This window comes from Biomphalaria glabrata, chromosome 1 (genome assembly GCF_947242115.1).
Source record: "Biomphalaria glabrata chromosome 1, xgBioGlab47.1, whole genome shotgun sequence".
Lineage (NCBI taxonomy): Eukaryota > Metazoa > Mollusca > Gastropoda > Planorbidae > Biomphalaria > Biomphalaria glabrata.
The window spans coordinates 21,741,803-21,767,011 of NC_074711.1; the positions used below are offsets into that span (position 1 = coordinate 21,741,803).

General features: G+C 35.9%; 2 protein-coding genes across 3 annotated transcripts in view; both read left to right on the top strand.

The window, feature by feature from the left end:
* Positions 1 to 22,750, top strand: part of LOC106074165 (uncharacterized) — a 31,281-nt gene extending 8,531 nt beyond the window's left edge. Inside the window, exons 5-19 of one of the 2 annotated variants that reach the window (XM_056028115.1) lie at positions 1,420 to 1,533; positions 2,964 to 3,092; positions 5,997 to 6,217; positions 6,964 to 7,123; positions 10,015 to 10,156; positions 10,269 to 10,421; positions 10,953 to 11,056; positions 13,401 to 13,564; positions 14,690 to 14,906; positions 17,457 to 17,535; positions 18,914 to 18,971; positions 19,559 to 19,617; positions 20,255 to 20,333; positions 20,593 to 20,736; positions 21,584 to 22,750. In XM_056028115.1, coding sequence (XP_055884090.1) covers positions 1,420 to 1,533; positions 2,964 to 3,092; positions 5,997 to 6,217; positions 6,964 to 7,123; positions 10,015 to 10,156; positions 10,269 to 10,421; positions 10,953 to 11,056; positions 13,401 to 13,564; positions 14,690 to 14,906; positions 17,457 to 17,535; positions 18,914 to 18,971; positions 19,559 to 19,617; positions 20,255 to 20,333; positions 20,593 to 20,736; positions 21,584 to 21,703 — 1,943 coding nt within the window. In that variant the 3' untranslated portion in view covers positions 21,704 to 22,750. The remainder of the gene's footprint in view (positions 1 to 1,419; positions 1,534 to 2,963; positions 3,093 to 5,996; positions 6,218 to 6,963; positions 7,124 to 10,014; positions 10,157 to 10,268; positions 10,422 to 10,952; positions 11,057 to 13,400; positions 13,565 to 14,689; positions 14,907 to 17,456; positions 17,536 to 18,913; positions 18,972 to 19,558; positions 19,618 to 20,254; positions 20,334 to 20,592; positions 20,737 to 21,583) is intronic. The other variant, XM_056028123.1, reaches the window with a different exon arrangement.
* The window catches only part of LOC106074110 (28S ribosomal protein S11, mitochondrial-like), a 320,632-nt gene that overhangs the window by 279,694 nt on the left and 15,729 nt on the right, over positions 1 to 25,209 (top strand). The window lies entirely within an intron of this gene.

Here is a 25,209-nt window from a genome sequence, read left to right on the forward strand (position 1 = left end):
TAGTACAAGATAATCAGGCAATATCAGCAGCATTTCTTTTGTTACATTCCCTCTTACTAATCACCCATGAACATCAATACATTCACTGGACCGTTAGAAGTTTTCTAATCACTAAGCAAAATGTAACTATAGGGCTCAAATTTGTAAGGGTGCTGCCATGTATTATATTTCTAGTAATTGATTTCCGAAATTGAAGATTAATATTGGACATCATTCACCAATTCGTAAACAAACAAAACTGAGCAACGCGCTTCCCTATCTCTTCTATACAAAGTACGACCTAATTCGAATTAACAATGGTTATCACGTGACAGTTTTTTTCCGTTGTCGTTATCAATGGCTATGACGTGACCTTTCCCTTTGGGTGAAAGAGGTCCCATTCCGCCAAAATGTCCTATCATTTGCTGCCTGATGACAAAGACTCTAGGCACGCTTTTACAGTGCCCCTGAAGCATTAACTTTTCCTTCCGCTTGCTAGCAATACAGAAACCTTTTTTGGGATGCGAGATTTGTCCACTTTGAATACATGGCCTGTCCTTCGCAGAGGGGACTGCATTAGGAATTAAACAATGTTTCGCTGCTGGTTATATATATATATATATATATATATATATATATATATATATATATATATATATATATATATATATATATATATATATATATATATATATATATATATATATATATATATACAGGGCCGGTCTTAGGCCACTGCAACCTATGCGGTCGCAGTGGGCCCCGCGCTTTCATAGGCCCCGCGCTAATTCTATTTGTAATTATTAAATGTCCTGCACTTATTAAAATCTTCTGAAAACTCATAAAAATCTCATGAAAAATAGACAAAATTGTCATTTGTGTGTGTCATTCATTACGGAGAACACCAATCCTACGCGCGATAAAAAAAAAAGGCATTGTCAGCTTTCATGTAATGAAATGTGATAACTGGGGGAATATTCCCCTTAACCGGAAGTTCCAATACCTTAGTTACTTTTATAGTCACTGGCATATAAATATGCCATAGGTTGGAAGATTCGTAAAGTAAAGTTAACTTGATCGCATGAACAAAATGCAAAGCCGAATTTATTTTCTAAAACAAAATCTTAATTTTCACTTATTATCCTTATTCCCACCCAGACTAGGCCCCGCGCGATCTTTTTCGCATATGGCCCCGCAATTGCTAGGACCGGCCCTGTATATATATATTTCTTTATTTTTTGTGATGGCATAACTTTAGCTCATGTTATGTCATCTCTGAGGTGGAAACAAAACTAAACAATGCTACAAATAAATTGATTTCCGTGATCAAAACTTGTGTCTTTGTTTTCGCTGTTCCACAAATTAAAGACGTTAGCTCTGCTAGTCAAAACGGTCATTGAATTATGTCCAAAAATGACCGGTATATTCTTCTATCCAAAGGAGAATGCCCGAAGGGCAAATATAAATGTAGCAACGGCAAGTGCATAGAGTACACTCAAGTCTGTGATAAAAAAGACAACTGTGGAAACAATGACGATGAAGACCATTGTAATGGTAAGTGGATTTATTATTGTCATTCCACAATGTGCTGGTGTTTGAACACAAACAGGTTTGCATATGTAATGGCATATCTAGCTATGTACAGAGCCTTTATTGAGTCACTCCGACAGACTGGGAGCATTCTTTGACACGTTTATTTCCCAGTTTCAGTTTATTCATTAAACACTCTGCAAAATTATTAATTGTTGAAGACTATACATGGATGAATCAAAAAAATAATAATTTAGTGATAACCATTAATTAATTGTGCTTTAAATACAAAAAGAGGATATACATTATGCAGTATTTCGATAAATGACAGTGATTGTGCGATGCTTACCCTTAAATAAGCTTTATATGTTGTTTTTTTGTTGTTTGTTTCTTGCTTGTTTATGTAAAAATGACTTTGTTTTTTTTCAAATTTGGTTTTTAATATTTATTTTTAAGGCACTTTTTATAATACCCTATTCAGATTGAATATTCATGGGCTGAAAATCTTGAGTGGGTGGATGAATGAAACGCGGTTCTCGATTTTCCTCGAAATTTGATAGCTGATGTATATCTTTGGTAAAATAATTGGCAAATCTGAGGTCACTATTGTGAATAAAGTTATGGTGAGATCTTGTGTCGATGTTCGAGAGGCTAAGTGCGCTTGAACTTGGCTTGGCTTGGCTACCTATTAAGGGGGCTCGAGGTTCGACATCCGACTCGTGCAGAGCTGTGATTACTGAGCACCTAAAGGCAGCACGGAAAAACCTTCTCCTAGATACCCCCTCACCTCACTGGTCCACAAATGAGATTGGACCAAAGCGCTCTGAGCATGCTATAAGCATGAAAGTAGTGCTATATAAAAGCTATAATTTATTTATTTATCTACAACATGAGCCGCATCTACATTGGCCGCATCTACAACATGGAGCAGTCTTTCCAAAGCATATACATACAACTCACAATGTATTTATCTGGGGTAGGGAAAAGTTAAAAATGCTATCTCTAAAGTAAAAGGTACAAGTCCTTAAAAGTATCATCATTAGCGGTCAATTGTGTTCCTTGTGTAAACAAGTCATAATTGGTGGTCTTTTCGGTTCTTTACGGTTTTCTCCATGTTTTAATGCTCCAATGTTCTTTTGATATGAATCGCCAATACAATATCATGCCTTTGTATTGTAGAAAATTTCATGTCATGTTGTATTCAAACCAATCTCACGTCTCATGTCTTTATACTCAAATCAATCTCATGTCAAATGACTGTATTCCTGTCAATATAATGTTATGTGTCTCTAAATTCCAGTCAGTCACATGTCATATTGCTGTGTATACCTAGTTTATTGTGACAGTATATTATCATTGTTCTATTTAATATTTATGAAACTGAAAATCAATATTTTTAAAAGTAAGACCTATTGATTCCAAAGTGTGCATTGTTTCGTTGTGTTGTCGTTCAGTTTTCAGGTGTCCTAGTGAATACTTCCAGTGTAAGTCAGGAAGATGTCTCAATACTACCTGGCTGTGTGACACTAAGCCCGACTGTGAGAAGGGTGAGGACGAGTACCCCAACAACACTAACTGTACAGGTAGGTCACAGAGCGTTAGTTCAACCAGTCACATGCATCAGTCGAACATTTACAGCTTTCTCAGCCAGCAAGTTCTGATAGTCTTCATGAATTGTACATTTCGGTGCTATTTCAAAACTATTAATTAGTAGTTTTAATTTCTGAAGCTTGGAAAAACTAATTAACATCTTTAATGTAGTCGGGTTAATTAGGGATCAAGTTTTGTCATTAATAAGGTTGAAAGTCACTCCTCTCACCCACTCCTCTCACCCACTCCTCATACACACTCCTCTCATCCACTCCTCTCACACACTCCTCTCATCCACTCCTCTCACACACTACTCTCACACACTCCTCTCACACACTCCTCTCACACACTCCTGTCACACACTCCTCTCACACAGTCCTCTCACACACTCCTCTCACCCACTCCTCTCACCCACTCCTCATACACACTCCTCTCATACACTCCTCTCACACACTCCTCTCATCCACTCCTCTCACACACTCCTCTCACACACTCCTCTCACACACTCCTCTCACACACTCCTCTCACACACTCCGATGACAATTTGCTCTTTTGAAGTAACGTCTGTATTATATATAAGATAAAATAGGATAAATGTTGACGAATACATTTTGAGTCCATATAGCTTATTAGTCCCATTATTTTTTTAAAAATCTATTTCCTTTTTTTGGGGATAATAATTTTTATTACGGCCTCACCCACAGTCGAACATTCTTTTCGTCTTGGCTTCTATTTATTAGTTTTTGCCTGGGCATTATTTCTTGTTGGAATCTAGTTAGTCGGTTTTGTATAATCCAATCATGAAATATAGACAAATACTTAAGAACATTGCCTTAAGTGGACTTATACACAGGGCCGGCCTTATGGCACTGCAGCCTATGCGGCCGCAGTGGGCCCCGCACTTTCGTAGGCCCCGCGCTAACTCTAGTTGTAATTATTAAATTAAACATTTTAACTTATTATAAATATGGTTCCCGCGGCGTCCTGATTTTCCAGGGGCTCCAGGAAATCTCCTGAAGTTGCAATGTTAACGAAAAAAGTCATGAAAATCTTCTGAACTTATTAAAATATCCTGAAAAGTCATAAAAATGTCCTGTGAAAAAAACAATAAAATTTTCATTTTGGGGTGTCATTGAATATAGAAAACGCCAATCCTACTCGCGATTAAAAAAAAGGCATTGTTAGCTTTCATTTAATAAAAATGTAAAAAATAGGGCGAATTTAACAAAAAAAAACAAAAAAAAAAAAAACAGGAAGTTTCAGTACTCAATTTACTTTAATAGTCATTGACATATAAATATAGATCTAAATCTATCTCGATCTCTTAAAAAATCAAAAGTGATATTTTACTAGCTGATAGTAAATCTAAAAGGCAGATCTGAATGTTTAACGGCTTTCTGATGGAAAACTACCATCTACTGTAGATGGCTCGTAAAGTAAAGTTGACCGAGATTTTGCACTTAGTAAAGTATGAATAAAGTAGAAAGATATATTTATTTTCTAACAAAAAATCTTTATTTTCACTTAATATCCTTATACCTACCCAGACTAGGCCCCGCGCAATCCTTTTCGCATAGGGCCCCGCAATCTGTAGGACCGGCCCTGCTTGTACAGAATGACACAATTGGACTTGCGATAACATCTCACACCATAGATATTATCAATTTTAAACTGACCTTTTGTGTCAATGCGAATCGCTATCACCAAGTGTGGCTGGTTCCTCAGTATGATTTTTAAAAAAACATGATTGCATTCACTTGACTTACTTGACTTAGTCCTTTAGACTACCAGTGAAGCCGCAACAGTACTTCACCACCGTACTCTGTTCTGGGCAATTTTCCATCGGCCCATGTCCATTCTGCCATCTTTGTCTTTTTGTTCTGTAGATTTCCACCATGTATACTTTGTTCTCACAGCCTTTATCTTCTGGTGGGTTCCAGTTCAGGGCCTGCTTTGCAATATTTGCCCTTGATCTCGGCATTGCCTCACCAATCCAGTCCCCACTTGCGTCTTTTAATTTCCTGGTCTATTGATGTTTGTTGGACTGTTTCTGATAGACTGTAGTTGGAGATTTTGTTGGACCATTTAGCACCCATTATAGGCTTTAAGCATTTGTTGGTGAATGCCTGGAGCGTGTCTGCATTGCTATTTAGTACTCTCCATGTCTCTACGCGAGGCCCCTCTTTCCGCGTGGCAGTGGGCGAATAAGCAATTCCCTAAGAGTGACTGGTTGCTCCGTATGGTGTTTAAAAAATCTTTATTGCATTCACTTGACTTACTTGACTTGGTTGACTTAGTTGACTTAACCTTTAGACTACTAGTGAAGCCGCAACAATACTTCGCTATCGTACTCTGTTCTGAAAAATATCCCTCGGGGCCATGACCAACCTGCCATCTTTGTTTTTTGTTCTGTTTATCTTCTCCATGCTTACTTTGGTCTCACAGCATTTATCTTCCCCTGTGAGTTCCAGTTCTGAGCCTGTTCTATTTTCCCTTGTCCTACGCATTGTCCGGCCAATCCAGTCCCTTTTGCGTCTTTTTATTTTCTGTTCTGTTGGTGTTTGCTGGGTCACTTATGGTAGATCGTGGTTAGTGACTTTGTTTGGCCATTTAGAACCTATCATGTATCGTAACAATTAATTTTAAGAAGATTATATTTAGAAAAATGTCAACGGTCAAACCAGAGTTTTCCATATGCCAAATCAGCTAGAACTTATTTCACAAAGTTATACACAAATTGTCTAATTGCTAGGAGACTCATTAGAGCCGTTTTCCAGATACATGTCCAGGTTTTAGTTTCCAGGTTGTTGGGTGTTTTTTTTTTGTTCCCATCAAGAATTGGCAAGCTGATAAGAGGAAAAGAAAAATAGCATTTGAAAATATTTTTTTTTCTTTAGAAGCATCCGTAACGGGGTCAGAAGATTCGTCACAAAGTGCATATCATGCACCAACGGATACAACAACTCAATTTTTTGCAAGCTCTCAGAACTCTACGACAGCAAGCTCATCTAGCGATTCTCACAACTCTACGACAGTGAGTTTATCTGCCAACTCTCAGAACTCCACAACAAGTGCATCTCCTAGATACAAAAGACGAGCTGACACAGCCAATGTCCATGTAAGTGAGAACACGGCTTTATATAACATATATTTAAGTAGGTCAGAATCAATGCTACAGAGCTTGTACAAGATATACATAGAAGCAGAATGAATGGTTTCATAAATAACCGTTCTTATCGTTAGGTTTCTCAAAATTAAAATATTTTATGGGTATTATCATCATCATCATAAATTCTCTCTTGCAATAGCCCTGGACAGATACCCTGCTGTTTTGCGTAGTGCATACAAATGTGTATTATAGAACACTCCATATTTTAAAAAGTTGTTTATTGGGCTATTGGTATACTAAAATGTATTAATATTTTATATAAGCTTTGTTTATATTTTTACGTAGTTCTAATATAGGTTACGTCTAAATCTAGATCTAGACTAGAGAAGAGTTCTACGTTTAATAAACGTACCAATAAATAATATAAATCTTATAGGCCGTACAATGCCGTCTGGCCTTATTGTTAGAATCGTTCAATCAAGAAGCTGACAGTGTTAACGTCACGAGTGTACTACTCATGTTGAGTTTTTTTGTTTTATTAATTTTAAAAAATATTTTAGGTTTAAAAGTTGTATAAGGGAGGCTACTGTCGTTTTGAAAAATGTATTTTTAACAAAGTTTTCCTTGTTCAATTAATTGGGTTAATTTAACAGATTCCTTAATGACCCAAATGTCTTGAAGGTATTTTGAAATCCCATACTGATGACATTTCAACCTAAAATCTTTTATTAACTTTACAAGTTAATATATTCCAGGTAGGAAATAACAATCAAGGCGTTCCCATTGCAATTCTGGACAAACTACAATCTATGAACTATGACCTGAACACAGAACACGGGAGAGAACTTGCAACAGAAGCACTCTACAAGAGCTATGTCAACTTTATGAAATTGCATAGACAAACGGAACTGAAAGGTGAGTTTGTATTAAACAGTGGTACACGTAGACGTTATGAAGAAAATATTCTTCTTGCCTTTAACATGTCATTGGATTAAATCTAAGGAAGAAAGTGACATAAGCCAAAATGATAATGAATACAATGATTACAAAGACGTAGTTCAATGGATACAAAGACGTAGTTCAATGGATACAAAGACGTAGTTCAATGGATACAAAGACGTAGTTCAACAAATACAAGACGTTAAATGGATACAAAGACGTAGTTCAACGAATACAAGACGTTAAATGGATACAAAGACGTAGTTCAACGAATACAAGACGTTAAATGGATACAAAGACGTAGTTCAACGAATACAAAGACGTAGTTCAATGAATACAAAGACGTTAGATGGATACAAAGACGTAGTTCAATGAATACAAAGACGTTGTTCAATGAATACAAAGACGTAGTTCAATGAATACAAAGACGTAGTTCAATGAATACAAAGACGTAGTTCAATGAATACAAAGACGTAGTTCAATGAATACAAAGACGTAGTTCAATGAATACAAACACGTAGTTCAATGATTACAAAGTCGTGGTTCAATGAATACAAAGACGTAGTTCAATGAATACAAAGACGTAGTTCAATGAATACAAAGACGTAGTTCAATGAATACAAAGACGTAGTTCAATGAATAAAAAGACGTAGTTCAATGAATAAAAAGACGTAGTTCAATTAATACAAAGACGTAGTTCAATGAATACAAAGACGTAGTTCAATGAATACAAAGACGTAGTTCAATGAATACAAAGACGTAGTTCAATGAAAACAAAGACGTAGTTCAATGAATACAAAGACGTAGTTCAATAAAAACACGTAGTTCAATAAATACAAACACGTAGTTCAATGGACACAAACACGTAGTTCAATGCATACAAACACGTAGTTTAATGAATACAAAGACGTAGTTCAATGAGTACAAAGACGTAGTTCAATGAGTACAAAGACGTAGTTCAATGAGTACAAACACGTAGTTCAATGAATACAAAGACATAGTTCAATGAATACAAAGACGTAGTTCAATGAATACAAAGACGTAGTTCAATGAATACAAAGACGTAGTTCAATGAATACAAAGACGTAGTTCAATGCATACAAAGACGTAGTTCAATGAATACAAAGACGTAGCTCAATGAATACAAACACGTAGTTCAATGAATACAAAGACGTAGTTCAATGAATACAAAGACGTAGTTCAATGAATTCAAAGACGTAGTTCAATGAATACAAAGACGTAGTTCAATGCATACAAAGACGTAGTTCAATGCATACAAAGACGTAGTTCAATGAATACAAAGACGTAGTTCAATGAATACAAAGACGTAGTTCAATGCATACAAAGACGTAGTTCAATGAATTCAAAGACGTAATTAAATGCATACAAAGACGTAGTTCCATGCATACAAAGACGTAGTTCAATGCATACAAAGACGTAGTTCAATGCATACAAAGACGTAGTTCAATGCATACAAAGACGTAGTTCAATGCATACAAAGACGTAGTTCAATAAAAACACGTAGTTCAATGAATACAAACACGTAGTTCAATGGACACAAACACGTAGTTCAATGCATACAAAGACGTAGTTCAATGAATACAAAGACGTAGTTCAATGAATACAAAGACGTAGTTCAATGAGTACAAAGACGTAGTTCAATGAGTACAAACACGTAGTTCAATGCATACAAAGACGTAGTTCAATGAATACAAAGACGTAGTTCAATGAAAACAAAGACGTAGTTCAATGAATACAAAGACGTAGTTCAATGAATACAAAGACGTAGTTCAATAAAAACACGTAGTTCAATAAAAACACGTAGTTCAATAAATACAAACACGTAGTTCAATGGACACAAACACGTAGTTCAATGCATACAAACACGTAGTTCAATGAATACAAAGACGTAGTTCAATGAGTACAAAGACGTAGTTCAATGAGTACAAAGACGTAGTTCAATGAGTACAAACACGTAGTTCAATGAATACAAAGACATAGTTCAATGAATACAAAGACGTAGTTCAATGAATACAAAGACGTAGTTCAATGGATACAAACACGTAGTTCAATGAATAAAAACACGTAGTTCAATGAATACAAAGACATAGTTCAATGAATACAAAGATGTAGTTCAATGAGTACAAAGACGTAGTTCAATGAGTACAAAGACGTAGTTCAATAAATACAAACACGTAGTTCAATGGACACAAACACGTAGTTCAATGCATACAAACACGTAGTTCAATGAATACAAAGACGTAGTTCAATGAGTACAAATACGTAGTTCAATGAGTACAAAGACGTAGTTCAATGAGTACAAACACGTAGTTCAATGAATACAAAGACATAGTTCAATGAATACAAAGACGTAGTTCAATGAGTACAAAGACGTAGTTCAATGAGTACAAAGACGTAGTTCAATGAATACAAAGACGTAGTTCAATGGACACAAAGACGTAGTTCAATGAATACAAAGACGTTTTTCAATGATTACAAAGACGTAGTTCAATGAATACAAAGACGTAGTTCAATGAATACAAAGACGTAGCTCAATGAATACAAACACGTAGTTCAATGAATACAAAGACGTAGTTCAATGAATACAAAGACGTAGTTCAATGCATACAAAGACGTAGTTCAATGCATACAAAGACGTAGTTCAATGAATACAAAGACGTAGTTCAATGAATACAAAGACGTAGTTCAATGCATACAAAGACGTAGTTCAATGCATACAAAGACGTAGTTCAATGCATACAAAGACGTAGTTCAATGCATACAAAGACGTAGACAGTAGATTGTCAATGGAACACGATCATTAGATATCTCATGAAGGAGAGAATTACTTTATATTTATCGTCTAGGTCGATCCAACAATTTCAGAAAGATCAGGTCAGCGAATGACTTTGATAGGTCAAGTTCCCCCTTAAACTGGACAGATGTCCTCTCCAACTCTTCATTCTGCAAATGGGAGGCATTGGACCAGTCCAGGGACAACGTAACAACGTAGGTAGTGTTTGGTTTCAGGAGTTTCTTTCTCTAATCATGTAGTGTGAAATGATTTCTGATGGCTCTACTCAGCACATTTTAAACATTTGATTGTACTTGATCTGTGAAGGTTTTACGCAACAAAGGACGATGAGTATTTGGCATCCATGGCATACAGCTACATCACTGCCAAGCTTAACCAATCCATTGTGGAGAATGCCGGACACAGGAAAAACGACTTCATAGCATCCTGCAAGTTTGATAGTCGCTTTTGTTCCCCAGCGTAAGTCTAACATTCAGAGACAATGCTCGTTTTAAGTCTTGTTTTCTTGACTCTTACAATACGTTTTGTTTTGTTTTGTAAGTGTACTGTTCGACTAGCACCAATACTGGAATAGGCGAAGAATCGGAAGAATCCACTCGACAATCCTGATTTCCAAAAAAGAAATATAGATGGTAGTGGCAGGGCCGGCCTTAGGCAATTGGAGGCCCTAGGCCCTATAGACATATATCTCATTACTGTAAGATGCATTTCCCTTATTCTATATCAATCAAAATTAATTAATCACCACTAATTAATTAATTAATTTTTTGTTAAATTGATTCATGTTTTGTTAGGGACAATGAATAATTGAGCAAAGTTTCAACTTGATCCTAGAATGGGAACTGGGAGATATAAGGTGTACAAAATGTGTAGCAGATAGACAGATGGACAGGATGAGTTGATAGAAGCTTTCTAAACAAAATATACTTCACGTTTTTACGTACCTATAAATAGCCTGCCAACTGAAACTATGTTTTGTTTTTCTCCTAGGAATTTCTCGTACCTCCACAATCACAAGTACGGGAACTGCTACACTTTCAACCATCAAAATGAAAACACTACACAGAAAACAAAATTCCCGGGACCTGGTCACGGTCAGTAAACACTCTAAGCATCATGACACAATTTATTTGTTTCACTCCTGATCGACTCGCTGCTTGGTCACTACTTAGTCTGTCTGCTTTGCTATTCAGAATCTGGTCCGCGGTCATTTAAAGTTCAGAGCAACTGATTGACATATTCTTCTAGCATAAATCTTCCGGTCACTGGATGTAATTATAATCATTTTTCTTTGATTAATCGTGATCGGATCACCCTATTTAGAAGTGGGTAACTTACCTATTGAATAAATACAGTAGGCTACCCATTGAATATTCGTCATGCAACTTTATGTTTATCTAATGTTTTCTAATTATTTATCAAACTTTTAAATATATTCGGCTCATTTAGTGACATGTGGCTTTGTAGAGTGCGTCCAAACTTTTTTTTTCTTTTTAACATTATTTCACTGAGATTATTAATGCACACATAAAGAAATAAGGGCTACCCCAAAATAAACAAACGGTTAAACTACATTAAGAGGTAAAATAGCGCCATGTGGTATCCACTATGACCCAAATAAGCGTTTATTCTTTACGCAAAGAAGAAAAAGCAAGCTAAATATATATTTAAAAAAACAACAAAGCTTAGATGAAGTGTATCAATTAGTTTCATAGTCTGCGCCGGATGTAGCAAAATATGTAGGTCGCAGCGGGGCTGTGTATCCAAGTGAAATGCTGCACTCCTCATTAATCTTCGGACTCGAAGACAAGCTCTATTATGAGCTCTTGATAGCTTCTCTAGTCTCTAGAACTTGTCCATTCTGTCTGCTCCGTACCTGACTGGTGATGTACCAACGTTCAGCCACTTCCATTCAATAGTAAAAGACCAACAAGAAGCAAACTTCAAAAGAAGCACAGTTACACACACACAACTTACTTCGGTATTTAAATTTTAAACAGTCACATTAAAGAACGGTTTAAATTATGAGAAGAAGCATACTCACTAATCTTGGAGATACAGACTCACTAATCTTGCTGAAATGCTGTAAAACAGTGATGTCCAAAGTACGGCCCGCGGGCCATATCCGTCCCGCAACGTGGTTCAATCCGGCCCACAGAAAATCGGCACAAAGCGTAGAAAATCCCCTCTTCAAAAAAAAAAAAAAAGGTAAAAAAATGTATCCTTACCTACGTTAGGGCTCTCACATTTTCTCTGATGGATTGGTACCATGACCTTTAACATTTGTGCGTTTATTAAATGAGACTCTGAATGTAGAATCTAACAGGAACAGTGAACGCCTTAACTTTTTTGCTTTGTAAAGAATGTATGGATGTTTTTAAAAAGAACAAAATATAAATGGCATTATAAAACAAATATGACGGCATTCTTGGTTTGAGCCCATATTTAAAATAATTGTTAAATTTTTTGAAGCCTAGATATTAGAGGATCGATGGGAATATTTAACCAAAAAAAAGCGACAAGAAAATGAGTCGGTTGTTTGTTTGTTTTACATGTTTCGGATGTTCCTTCAGAGTTAAAGATAGTTTACTTCCTAGTCATAACCTCCCGCTAGCTAGCTACAATGTTGCCCACATTTTAAGTAGAGAAATGAAGCCATTTTTCTGATACGTGGGGAAAAAAAGATAAACTTTAAATATCTCATTAATTAATGTATTAGATCCATGGATTTGTAATGAAATAATTTCAGGTCAATTTAATTTTTTTTTTTGTGTACCTTTTCGTTCATGTGGCCATGACATGAGTGTTGGAAATTAAAATGGTCCTCTGGACGAATATGGTTGGGCATCACTGCTGTAAGAAATACTTTGACCCTAATAATATGTCAGAACTAACCAGAAAAAATCTCCACTCATCTATCCCTGGACTTTCGTCATAGGGGTACTGTGACAGTTCGCGACTCGCGTAACCAAATCCTTCCACTTTTCCCGGTCAGAAGCTGTTCTGTAGTAGGACATCAAGAGAGAGGCCGGTCGGTCCATTCTCTCACGTAATTCAGCCAAAGAAACTATTGAGTTGTAAACAATGAAAATGTATTCCAAAGGATAATAGATTCTAATGAATGGTGTAAATAATTCAAAGGCGTATGAGTACAGCATGCTTTTTTACATAGGCATATTTTGAAAGACATTCTTAAAATTTTATGATGAACTACGATAGCTTACCATATTTTTTAAATAATAATTTATTTATTTTTTTTCGCCGGGGGGGGGGGGGGGACGTGAACACGTTAAAACAATACGATTTTTTTAAAATCTAATAATTTATTGATAAAATAAAAGTTAATAGTAAAGTTAGAGGCCCATAATGTTTATGTTCGAGGTCTAAATAGAGCCCCAAACTATTTTGTTCTTAACTCTACGACCTACCCTCCTACAGGTCTTGTGTTGGAACTTTTCATCAATCAAGGTCAGTATGTTGCCAATCTAGCACCTGAAGCAGGAGCCCGTGTTGTTATTCACAAGAAGGGCACAATGCCTTTTCCAGAAGATGAGGGCATTGCTGTAATGCCAGGACAGTCCATATCCATTGGGATAAGGCAGGTTCGATACATTCTTCTATTTTCATAGATCTACATTTTACATACACAATAGTAGCTTTATGGTACCGCAAAGCAGCAATACAAGATGAGGTGAACCATGACCTTTGTGACCCATATTACGTCGTGGTCGGCAAACAGAACTCTCGAGAATCTAGAGTCCTAAAAAGAATCTAATTGGAAGTGTTTGTCAATTCTGTATGGAGTCGAAAGGACGTTGTTTTAGCCCTAGTCAAAAGTTTCTTCGATAAAGTCCAGTCCAATGGCGCCCTTATCCCGTTGATCGTAGGAAATGCTTTTATCGAACGAACAGGCCTGGACCGGGAGCTCTTCACCGCAAATCCTGTCTGAGGGCTGCCGTCCTGTCTGAGGGCTCCAAGCAGTAACGGCCATGGACCGAGTAAGGAGACCGTATCGCGTACACACGGCGCCTTCGACATACATCACGGTACACAGCGCACCGCGCCTCGTTCCTGTCGTGACCTCCGTGACCCATTACAAAACGAGACATTTGTTCACCATTGTAGATCTAGAGTTTTAATCCATGATGAATGTTTTGAAAACTTTAAATCATATTTAGATGAAGATTCTAGATTCTAGTTGTTTCAAAAGAAATCTTTCTGTCTATCTATGTAGACTACACTAGACAGCAACACAGTGGTTTAGCACACACGCATCATCAGTAACGCATAACCTTGGCCTCTGACGAGTGATGACGTAAGCCGCGCCGTGGTCAGAGCTAAGGCTTTGTATGTCGAAGGCGCCGTTCCTGGGGTCCACTTGCTATAAGTGGCGGAGGGCAACGCTAACCATGGGGAGTTTACATCATCTTCCTATTCTGTAACCACCACATTCCATGCAGAGACCGCCGCTCCAGCTAACTGGACACAGATGTTGGCCCCTTAATGGAACGGTGTGGCGGACTTCTTCCATCCACATCCCGAGTGAGAGAAAAAAAAACTAACAAATGCTCACCCAAGGTATCCCGGCAGGGGAATTCTTCGCGTCCCGTTCTTATCTAGTAATTGTTGTGATGCTTTGAGACTGAAGTCTGTGAGTTATAACATACATGTTTTAGTGATACGGACGTTAACTGATTTCACAATTCAATAAATCACATTTTTTATAGGTGACTTATAACAGGCTGCAGCCCCCTCATGGGACCTGCAGTGACAGCCAAATGACCACAGACTATTATGCTAAATACAAAGGGACAACACTTAGCAAATTATCTTGCTTGAAGTCCTGTTATCAGGATCTGATCCTCGAAACTTGCAAATGTGCGGCACCGTTTTATTACATCATAGAGAATGGCACCATCTGCAATATGACCAACAATGTCACAGGTAACAACCTTTTAAAGTAGCTAACATATAGACCTAGCAGGATTTTCAGACAATTACATTTTCAAGATTTGCAATATGACAACAACTTTAACATATTGGTACTTTTTATGTACATTATTTGCACACTAGCGCAACAGTTCAATTTCTCTTGTGTTTATGTAATAAACACACATCCAATGTTTATTACCCCTCCTAGATATACCATGCACCATCAGAGCTCTGATGGTTCTTCACTTTCCTGGACACGAGCCTTCATGCCATCATGAAATAGTCTCACCATTTGCTGACGACTGTGCCCCTAAATGCCTGCTCTGAAAATGATCTGAAGAGCATCGCCACTGACTTCTCAATACAAAAAAGACTGAAGTCTTATATTTGCCTGCTCCAGGTCAAGCCTACTCGGATCCAAGCATCAAGATAAATGGATGATATAAATGCAGTTGAGAGATTCACATATCTTGGCAGCACACTCTCCATAAACGGAAAGATCGTTAATGAAATCGACCTGCACATCGCCAAGGCCAGTGCATCCTATGGGAGGCTGTCTAAAAATGTCTGGAATAGACGAGGTATCAACACAAATACAAAGCTATCGAGCTGTCATCCTCGCTACATTGCTCTATGCCTCAGAAACGTGGACAGTGTACAGTAAACATGCAAAGAAACTGAACCACTTCCACATGACATGTCTGAGAAAAATACTGAATATCAAATGGCAAGAAAAAATACCAGATACTGAAGTCCTTAGAAGAGCGGGTCTGCAAAGCATCCACACAATCCTGATGGAGTCCTAGCTGCGATGGGCAGGACAAGTCTGCAGAATGGAAGACCGCCGCATCCCTAAACGACTCCTGTAAGGCCAATTAAGGGAAGGAAAGTGCTCCGCTCACAAGGCGGACAAAGAAAACACTTCAGGGACACCCTCAAAGCTTCTCTGAAAGCGTTCAGCATAAACCCAACCACCTGGGAGACAGAAACACATGGCAGAGCATCATGGCGTCGCGCTGTGAAAACTGGCGCACAAATTGATGAGGGAAAGAGAAAAGCGCTGGCAGAAGAAAAGCGCCAGTGAAGAAAAGCGCCAGTGAAGAAAAGCAAGGCAAATGACACTAGCTCCAGCTGCAATAACCTCCCCAGTGTGCAGCCGAACATTTCGGGTTCACATAGGTCTCACCAGCCACGTGGGGGGGGGGGAGCACAAAACCCCCAGTGCAAAGCCCTCAGCCGCCTGGATGACAAAAGTGGTCATCATCGAACCACGGTAGACCGAAATATGTATATATATATATATATATATATATATATATATATATATATATATATATATATATATATATATATATATTAAACAGAGTTCTTAATAGGCCTTTCTTCATCAACACCTGCCTTGTTAATTGTATTACAGTTTTAATTTAAATGTCAGAAGTGGCTAACATATTTCTGTATGAGTGTATTTAGTTAGGTGCCATTGTAAGGATTTCTCAAGCTCTGCTCGGTGCAGGGGCGGACTGGCTATATGGGCATTCGGGCAAATGCCCGGTGGGCCAGTAGCCTACCCAAATGGGCCAGTAGGACCACAGAAAGGGCCGCATGGATGCCACTATGTATTAAATTGTTACAGGTTTTATAATATTCTTTTACAAACGGGGCCCTCTTAAATCTCTCTACAGTGTAATTGTAATTTAATTTAATAAATTATTCGAAATAATGTAATAGCTTACATCCGTAGACAGTGCTACTAGTATGCTTTTAGGGCCTACACACTGGGCGATTAAAAAGCAACATAAGGGCTATGTTGTTGTTGTTTTTTTATATAGAAATATAGAGCTCATTGTATACATGTGAACAGTTATCGATGCTCAAAGTAATATAATGATTTTGATGACCTATAATTGGATGTCCATCAAAAGATATGTAATTTACGAGCCTGATTGTATAGAAATGCCAGGGCCGATTTTGACATCCAGTCCCCCCTTGGCTCGGTGGACACTAAAATGGGTTAAAGAAACGAATCTCTTTTGTTAGGAATGTACGTTAATTTTGTATTTGCAAAAACACGTACTATACAAATAAAACAAACAAATGCAAATGTCCTCATTTAATTGATTCTCATTTATATTACTAGCCAACACTGGCTGGGACAAGGGATTTTGTAGATACACATAGCTTTTAACTTTTAATAACTTACTGGCGATTTAGTCATTAACTTTAAAAAAAAGGAAATGAATGGTAATTATATGCCCTCGTCTATTTTCAAGTCAAGAGACGCTAACATCAGCTAAGCCACGTCATTCAACTGATAATTGATACTAAAATACAAGACAGTATTCCATCAAAATTTAGGGTTAACAAATAGCTCACATATGATGACAGTTATTACGCACAAAGGAATCTCATTAATTAAGGCTGTATGGTAAAGAAAATTTTATTGAATAATGTAAAACCGTTTGATTATGTCAAGTCGTATATTCAGACGAAACTTGTCTATCTACATTTGTTATTAACACAATTTTCTTTTCTTTACTTTTTCAAACTTGTTTCATTGTCTAGAAGAATGTGTCAATCACTTGCCACAAACCGTACCTGATCGCTACAAGCTATGTGATGATTTGTGTCCACAGCCTTGCTCGTACGTAGTCTTCAGTTTTAAACAAATAATTTACAAAACAAATTGCAAATCGATTCCTAATTTATGTTTAAATATTAATAAAAAATAAAGATTCTGTCTTACTTTTGCATGTGGGTGGTAATATGCAAAAATAAGACGGGAGTACATATTCTCAGTGGTAAGAAAATTACCGTATAGCTGCTAGTTCCTTTGAGAACCATAGATGGAACAGTGGACTTAAGTACCATCGATGGAACATTGAACTTGAGTACCATAGATGGAATATTGGACTTTGAGTACCATAGATGGAACATTGGACTTTGATTACCATAGATGGAACATTGGACTTTGAGTACCATAGATGGAACATTGGACTTTGAGTACCATAGATGGAACATTGGACTTTGAGTACCATAGATGGAACATTTGGACTTTGAGTACCATAGATGGAACAGTGGACTTTGAGTACCATAGATGGAACATTGGACTTTGAGTTCCATAGATGGAACATTGGACTTTGAGTTCCATAGATGGAACATTGGACTTTGAGTTCCATAGATGGAACATTGGACTTTGAGTTCCATAGATGGAACATTGGACTTTGAGGGGGAAATAAAACAAGAAAAACATAAACAACACTTTACGAAACAAATTACATGAAGTGTAATTGTATTAATTAGTTTGGATCAGTCATGTGATTAAATTTGTAATAGAACAAGTAATAGAGTAAGAAAAATAATTCTGTGCCTTTAGAAATATTATTACCAATTGTTTTTGTTTAGGACAATTTCATGCTTTTGGCTTTCTCAAAATGTTATGTCTAGACCAGTTGGAAAATGGAGGCGGTGGGAAAGAAGGGGTTACCTGTGTGAATATTACGCTTTTTAAATGCATAAAAAAACGTATTCACTTAGGTCAAGTTAAGTACGATTTCTTTCCCTTGTTTAATACCAAACAAAGTAATTAATTACCAATAGTTAATTGGTCTTTTTTTTTTAATTGATTCTTGCTTTTTCAGGTGCAATAAATAATTGTGCAAAGTTTAAACTAGATCTGAGATTGGGTGTAGGAGAAATAAAATGTACAAACATTTCACCAGACTGACAGAGTGAGTTGTTATAAGCTTTGTAGTGAGATTCCATAATTAACGAAATGATCTTTCTGAAATGTCAATAAAATGTGTGGTCACGAAGTGCGAGTTTAGGTGCGAAATGTCAGCTGGATGGGAGAATGGGAAAAGTTGTCAATATCAATTGTTTTGTTATTCTAACGAAAGTGTGAGCTAACACTAGATGCCAACTTTGACTAGTTGTTTAAAATATCTATTTCTAAAAATTTAATAAACCTTCAAGTTCTACCTATTGATAAATTAACAGATCCATTTTTTTATTGATCACAGAGAAACTCGTTATGAGCTGCACTCATCCCAAGCAATGTGGCCATCTGATCAATATGAGGTGATATGTATACATACATCAGTATTGTGTGTACAATTTATCGTAAATCATTCTTTTGGTTTTAAAATTATTTAGATGCCAAGACAGTCATCTTAGAACGTAATTTGTTTCAATTATTCCCCCCCCCCCCAAAAAAAAAAATGTTTGACATTAATAAGTAATATAATAGTGTTGTTGTTGTTGTTTTATCCATTCCTTCTTTATGATGACTTTTTGTAATAGTAATTACTTATAGTATTGATACTGTATACTGATAAATTGTATAAGCATTATAAGCATATGTATATTGTCAAAATTAATTCTAGTAGTCAGCTAATGATGTCTGCGTAAAACGATGAACGTCTATTGATTTATTCAACTCTTTACTAAATACAAAGAAACATTTGAGTCGCGTGTGGGAATTCCTGTTTTCCCAGAGATATACATAAACTGTCACATCTCTAGGAAAATCGTTAGAGCCGTTTTCGAAATCCGTGTCCAGGTTCCAAACAAAATTATAACAAAAAATTAAAAAAAATATCGATAGATTTATTTTCTTCTTGTTTTAGCTAGTACTTATATTAATATTGTTTTCATTTTTCGACCAGAGTTATCTATTGCAAAGACTGAAACAAACAAACGCTCTGTATATAAAAGTAGATAATAGGTAAGACAGAATGATCTTGTAGTGTACATTGAAAATAGCCAAAGTAATTAAAGGTGAAAATAAAAAAAGCAACACACTATGTCTATTAATACTTTCATTGTTAAGTTAGCATGTGTGTGTGTGTGTGTGTGTGCACGCACGTCTTCATATTGGTACTGTCTTCTCCTTCAATTTTCCAAATACAAAAACCCAACCTAATAAAATACTGAGAAAAACACAAGATAAAGTCACATTTCTTATTCCATATGGTATGGCAAAGTCTTATAAGTGACCCTTATCTCTAGTGCCATTAGCGCATAGAATGGGTTGCCTGAATCAGCCAGAAAAGCCAGCGCCTTAGAAAAATTTAAAACTAGCATGCATGACTAAATGAACCCATGGATACGCGTTGAACGTAACCATCTTCTCTTTGAAAGTAAAGTCGATATTTATTTCTAAGATAAGATATAAGCGCAATTAAAGCTTGTGTCTAATTTCAATAGAAGACAATGAATAGATGGGTGGAAGGTTGTTATAATCAACAGCTCAGACACATTTACATGATGCATGCTCTTGAACTAACTTTGAATCTTTTAATGTTAGTGACATGTTTATTTAGGGTGGCGATCCCAATTGTTTTAATTGTAATTTCAAACAGTCAAAAAGAGTTTGCCAAGATTCAGATCTATTATCAAGATTTGATTTATCAAGAAATCACAGAACAAAAGAGCTACGAGGTAGGAAAAATTAGGATACTTTCTCGTCCCAAGTGAGAGATTTAAGTCTAGAAATTAGGCTCTAGCACCCTTTGGCATGAATTTGTTTTGGACGCTGTAACAGCATCATTAGGGTTAAAGTACATCTTGTATGTAATTGTTTTCCTTAGTTTAAAAAAATTATGGCAAATATTTTCTTAATATTTATATCTTAACCCATTTAAACTAATAATTTCTTTCAACAATTATCATTTCAATATGTTTGATACACTTCTTGCAGAGCATGAACCTTATAAGCGATTTTGGAGGTCAACTCGGACTGTGGTTGGGTCTATCTGCCATTACCATCGGAGAGTTCTGCAGCTTTTTATGCTCCATGTGCCATTCTCTACCATCAGCCTGTAGAAGCACCAAAACTAGACTGGTACGTTTAAAATATGATGACCATTTTGAAGCTCTCGTTCACTGAATATGGCAAGAGAAAAGCATGAGAGAGAAATACTTCTACATTGTGCAACTATCTCATACTTCTCTCCCTTTCTTTCTAAATGTTATCGCCTTTGTAAGAAGTTGTGATTGTAATTGTTTTGACTGTACGGAAAGAATATTTGTTTCTTTATTTATTTTAGAACTTTTGTTTTTCATCCCAGATTGAAATTTTTTTTTTCAACTTCAAGGACACTGAGTCTTAAACATAACATCTTTACATCGAGATCTAGCCTACAATTTAAAAAAATGTTTTCGCTCTATTTACAATTCCTCTATTCAGCTTACAAATTCTTCATCGGGTCAAAAAACAAAAACTTGGCTGACACGGTTTTCGATTAGAAAAAGTTGAGCAGGAAAAAAAATAAGACACTTAATTATATACTAGACCTCCATGATGGCTGTCTTGGTCGGGCTGTATGCGCTCTGGACTGTCGTGTCGATGGTCCCGGGTACAAACCATGCGTCCATGCCCACCGCTAACTCCCACTATCTTGTTGGAGGTTTGAGCTAGGAGGTAATAACCCTCAATTCGGAAAAAAAAAACACATCCGCAACACGTCAAACAAACAACAGCTTTTGTTTTAATTATATACTAGTGTCAATGGACAAAAATTCATAGGACCTACTGAATAGGGTACTTTCTACAAGCTTTCAATAAACAAAATCTCAGTTGAGGCACCCCCTTATTTTTTAAACACTAACACTAGAACGCGAGCTAAGAAATACTTGTGTGTTGTTTTCTGCATACACGTTGACTATCTTGGCCAATTGTACATCTACAGACTAAGACCAGTCCAGTCAGTCCACTCCAGCCTGCTACGCTTGAAGAGATGTATGATGATGTCTCCAAACTGGCCATCTATGACCTACCGGACATCGCTGTTCCTGCGAAACTAAATTAAATCGGATGGCGATGCGGAACAACTGAAACAAGAAAAACACTAGCAAAATTTAAAAAAAAAAAAAAACACAACTTTTAAAAAAACAAAGCTTATATTAAATGTATTAATTAGTTTGGATCAGTCATGTAATGTAATCTAGACTAATGATAATAAATCTGTGTGATTAGAAATATTTTTTACCAGTTGTTTTTGTTTAGCGCAATTTCATGCTATTAGCTTTCTCAATACGCTACGATCCTAACACTGCTCGTCCCTATCATTCCCCACTTCGGTGGACGATAAAATACGAATATTGAACTTGTTATTACATCCCTAAAGCCTAGAACAACTAAAACATTTCACGATTGAAATCGCAGCTGTTAAATTTACCAGAAACAATTTCAAACTAATATGTTATTAAAGCCGAAATATCTTAATAGTGTCCTTCCATTTAATCACTTTATTAACACTAGTTCGGCTCGTAACTTTTGTTCTATTTTGTATTTCAATGTTTATTTCTACATAGATCAAGATCTAGATCTAAATCTTATTCCTCTCTTGATCTAGATGATTGTCAGAGCGAACGTGATCGATTATTATGCGACCAGTCTGATGATCAAATTTGTTTTTACAAACAACACGAAACATCTGTATGAAAGGTGTGGGTGTGGAGAAAATGACTACAGTTTCTTATCTTATCTTATATAATACAGACGTTACTTCAAAAAAGAAGATGATAACGTCCTACGCGTCATGCATTTAGTCATGCATATGAACCAATGACCTAAATTCTGCTAAGTCACTGGTTTTCCTGGCTGGCTCATGCAACCCATTCCATGCTCTAATAGCACTAGGGAAGAAGGAGAATTTGTAAAATTTGAAATGTAAAGACTGTAAGTCTATATATATATATATATAGTTAATGATCATGTGTAGAAAAATTTAGATTGACTAGATCTACAAGTAGGCCTATATTATAAATTAAAAATCCTAAAAATAATAAACAGTGAATATAGGCCTAAGTGTGGGGGTTTTTTAGGGGGTGGGGATATTTATTATTATATATATTACTAGACATATGTTACCCGCGACCCGCGGGTCTTTATTTGCGCATTACTTTCGATATAGTCACTGAGAGTGTTTTGTAAGCAATTAAACGAAATAATAATGTAATAAGTAAAGCGAATGTGTCAATGTAAAAATAGTGTGAATAATGCTATCAAATCAAAATAGCTAATAGGCTTAAATCCATTTTTTTTTAAATTAAAACATTTCTTTTGAATATTCTAGTGGATTGGATTTAGATGTATGTTAAACGTAGCTAATGATCCTTTCACGTTATTTCAGTTTCGCTACGAAAATAAAATTAGTTTTGCGAAAATGGTTTACCCAAAGTCGATACATTCTTATCTATTAAAAACGAAAAGAGCGATAGCTTTGTTAAATAAATGGGATTATAAAGTGAACAATTAAACGAAATAATTTTTAGTACGCGATTCATGAATGAATATAGATCTAGGCCTATCTCAACTCGGCTTCGCAGCTTTCGTAAACGAATGTAGCTTTAGAAAACCAAATTTGAATGTTTATTTGATCAAAATATGAAATGAATGGACTTTAATTAATATGTTTATGTGTTAAAGTATAAAACTATCCGTGCGAAGAGAAGTTTTATCATCTTAGAGTTGAATTAGAGTTTTAGATCTAGGGATGGGATTATAAAGTAAACAATTAAACGAATTAATATTTAGTACGCGATTCATTACGGAATTGTCTAATGAAAGAATGTTCGTCAGGAAATCTGTAATCACAGATATAAGGAACTAATTAATGTAAAAAATGCTTTTGAAACACAAAATTGAAGATTAATTTTATTATATAATGAAATCAATGGATCTTCTTTTGTCTTTTCATGTGTCAAAGTAAAAAACTATCTGCGCAAAGTGTATTTCTTAAAATTAGATCTAGGTCTAAATCCTTTCTATCTTTTTTTTTTAAACGACATCTAACAAATGGCAGATGATTTAGTCGTGGCATGAAGATACTAATCAAAACATTTCTCACAACTACAATGGAGCTCAGATAATAGATGTGGATAGTGCCAGTAAACATTGACTATCTCTCCAATACATAGTAGCCTACCCTGCCCCATTCAATCAATAGACTTTTTAATAAAACCTTTGGTTCGTACGAAAGTCCAACAAACTATTCTCTATAACTGCTTTTTATACTCAAGAAGAGGCATATATAGGGCCTATGGGGTGCTTACGGTCAAAGAATCAAACATGATAGGCCCTATATGTTTAAAAGGAACCTCCGATAGGTTTGACAATTTTTGATATAATATGTTTTCAAATTACAGATAAGGAATATAGTAATCTATTCATTTTATTTTCAGTAATAACTTAGTAATTGATGTTGTTCTGTCGTAATTTTTCTGCGCATCCAAAACAATCAGATTTTGAACGAGTTTCTATGTGACAATGTCCTAAATGTGTAGCCTACGTATTTCTGGCCAGTTTGATAACATCAGTTGGACTCTCAGCCTAGATAGTTACTTTTAGGTCAGGGAGGGATGTGGATGAAAATGTTTTTTTTCTCCCGAAAACGAATGACTTGGCAGAATTGAAACGTCTGGTTCCCACCGATAAAAGTCACTTCTATTCGTAGGCAAGAAATTTATTATTTTTATGGACATTTGGAGTAATAACCTTGGGAATCTTATCTTAGGCCTATATAATACAGACGTTACTTCAAAAAAGATGCATTTATTCATGCATATTAACCAATGACCTAAATTCTGCCAAGTCACTGGTATTACTGCCTAGGTCAGGCAACCTATTCCATGCTCTAATAGCGCTAGGGAAGAAAGAGCATTTGTACAAATTTGTCTTAGCATATGGAACGAGGAATGTGACTTTATCTTTGTGTCTTTCTGAGTATTTCATTAAATTTTGTTTTTGAATTTGAAGATTATAGTTCAGTGTTTTATGTATGATTGCTACTTTACTTTTGAGCCTTCTGTCCTGAAGGCTTTCTAAATTTAGTGATTTTACTAAAGGTGTTACTCTTGTCAAATGTGAATATTCCTTTGTTATGAATATCACTGCTCTATTTTGTGCCTGTTCCAGTTTCTTAATGTTTTCTTGAGGGGTCCCAAAAATCAGATGCATAAATAACATTTTAGTTTTATGTTCTTATTTGATTTATAGAAATTTCTTTTAATAAACCCAAATGCTTTGTTTGATTTTTTGGATAGTTTCATCAATATGGGGATTCCATGGCCTAGTTAACAAGTCTCGCTGGCGTCTTAAAGTTTAGAGACTTCTTTAAAGTAAAAAAAAAGACAAATTGCAATTTGGTAACCTTGTTATGTTTCTCAAACTTTTTCTGTAATGGAACATTTCATATATTCTGAAAATTGAGCAAACACTTTGATTATTTTTAGTTTGAATTATTTCATGTTTGTTAAAATAATTAAATCATTCTAAATTTAGCATTATTTCATTTCAAATATAAAAGTATAA